Below are 1209 nucleotides of genomic sequence, written 5' to 3' on the forward strand. Positions count from 1 at the left end.
TTTTTATAATTTTTATTTAGAAACATTTAATACAAACTATAGTATATAGAGCTATAAAAATTACGAATAACATAATTTTACATAAATTATTGTTTATTATAAACAAAGTATCATTTAGTCCATAATCATGTGTAATGCATTTACGTAACTTCTAAAAGTATGAAATTTATGCAAATTGGATGATTATTAATTGTCTTTTTCATCATATCAGAATGTACAGACCAAAAAGTTTAACTAATTCATTTCTATTTCCTGTGGTACTTCTTCATCATTGGATTCTTGCATCCTTTCTTCTTGTTCTGCAATTTCTTCTAATTTTTTCCTTTCTTTAAGTCCTGCAGCTGGTGACCTTATAAGAGATAAATCGCGTTGAACTTCTTTAATGTCTCTTTCTCTTTCTATCTCGCGTCCTTTCCGTAATCGCTGCATTATGTATAGATTTTGCCTCTTCTGCCTGATAGTCTCTACTTTCTTCATTGCTTCAAATACATTATTCCATAATTCTCTGTTATATTTAATTGGTATGTTCCTTTTCTTCTCAAATTCAAATGATGGATCCACTGTCAATTCTTTGCCAGCAGTTTTCCTGTATGCTTTGGTCCATCTGACCTTTCTTGGATTTTTCTTCTTCTTGAAAGCAGCATGACATTTTGAGCGACAAAATTTAAATATCTATAACACAAAAATATGCCTATATATATTCTCTCATAAAAACATATAACAAATTTCGCAATTTAATTTATATAATTATTAATTATGCGTATATTCATAAAAATGTGTATTTAAATGCAGAATCAAGGTAGCTACTAATTGTACACATAACCTAAACATTATGGAAAAAGTAACATTTCGAAACACTCTTCTCAAAAATATAAAACTTAAATTGTTGGTATAATTAACAAATACCTATCAAAATTCTTACTTTGCAATCGTTTCTTACAAACTGAATCCCATGTCCCGGATAAATCCGAGATGAACAAAAATAACACGTTTCTATACGCATGTTGCATGCGTTTATGAAAACCCTGGATAAAATTGGAAACCAAAGGAACGAATATAACACATTCTATTAGAGTGTTAACCGCGCCATCTATGAAATATTTTTTGCATTACGACAATATGCAGTAAAAGAATTTTCTAAAACACGCACTAATTTTTAAATGCGCATAATTTGATACTCGATTTCGTTAATAATACAAAAATAGTTGT

General features: G+C 28.9%; 1 protein-coding gene across 1 annotated transcript; it reads right to left on the minus strand.

The window, feature by feature from the left end:
* Positions 1 to 234: 234 nt before the first annotated feature.
* Positions 235 to 1003, minus strand: LOC108576677 (probable ribosome biogenesis protein RLP24). Its single transcript, XM_017939721.1, has 2 exons — positions 923 to 1003; positions 235 to 672 (listed from the first exon to the last, which is right to left on the minus strand). The coding sequence occupies exons 1-2, from the start codon at positions 1001 to 1003 to the stop codon at positions 235 to 237; spliced, it is 519 nt and encodes a 172-aa protein (XP_017795210.1).
* Between the last annotated feature and the right edge of the window lie 206 nt (positions 1004 to 1209).

Source organism: Habropoda laboriosa, unplaced genomic scaffold, assembly GCF_001263275.1.
Source record: "Habropoda laboriosa isolate 0110345459 unplaced genomic scaffold, ASM126327v1 scaffold434, whole genome shotgun sequence".
Lineage (NCBI taxonomy): Eukaryota > Metazoa > Arthropoda > Insecta > Hymenoptera > Apidae > Habropoda > Habropoda laboriosa.

Coding starts and splice junctions, on each gene's coding strand:
- LOC108576677 (XM_017939721.1), bottom strand. CDS start 1,003: ATGCGTATAGAAACGTGTTATTTTTGTTCATCTCGGATTTATCCGGGA. Junction 673..922: donor TTGTAAGAAACGATTGCAAA/GTAAGAATTTTG, acceptor TTTGTGTTATAG/ATATTTAAATTTTGTCGCTC.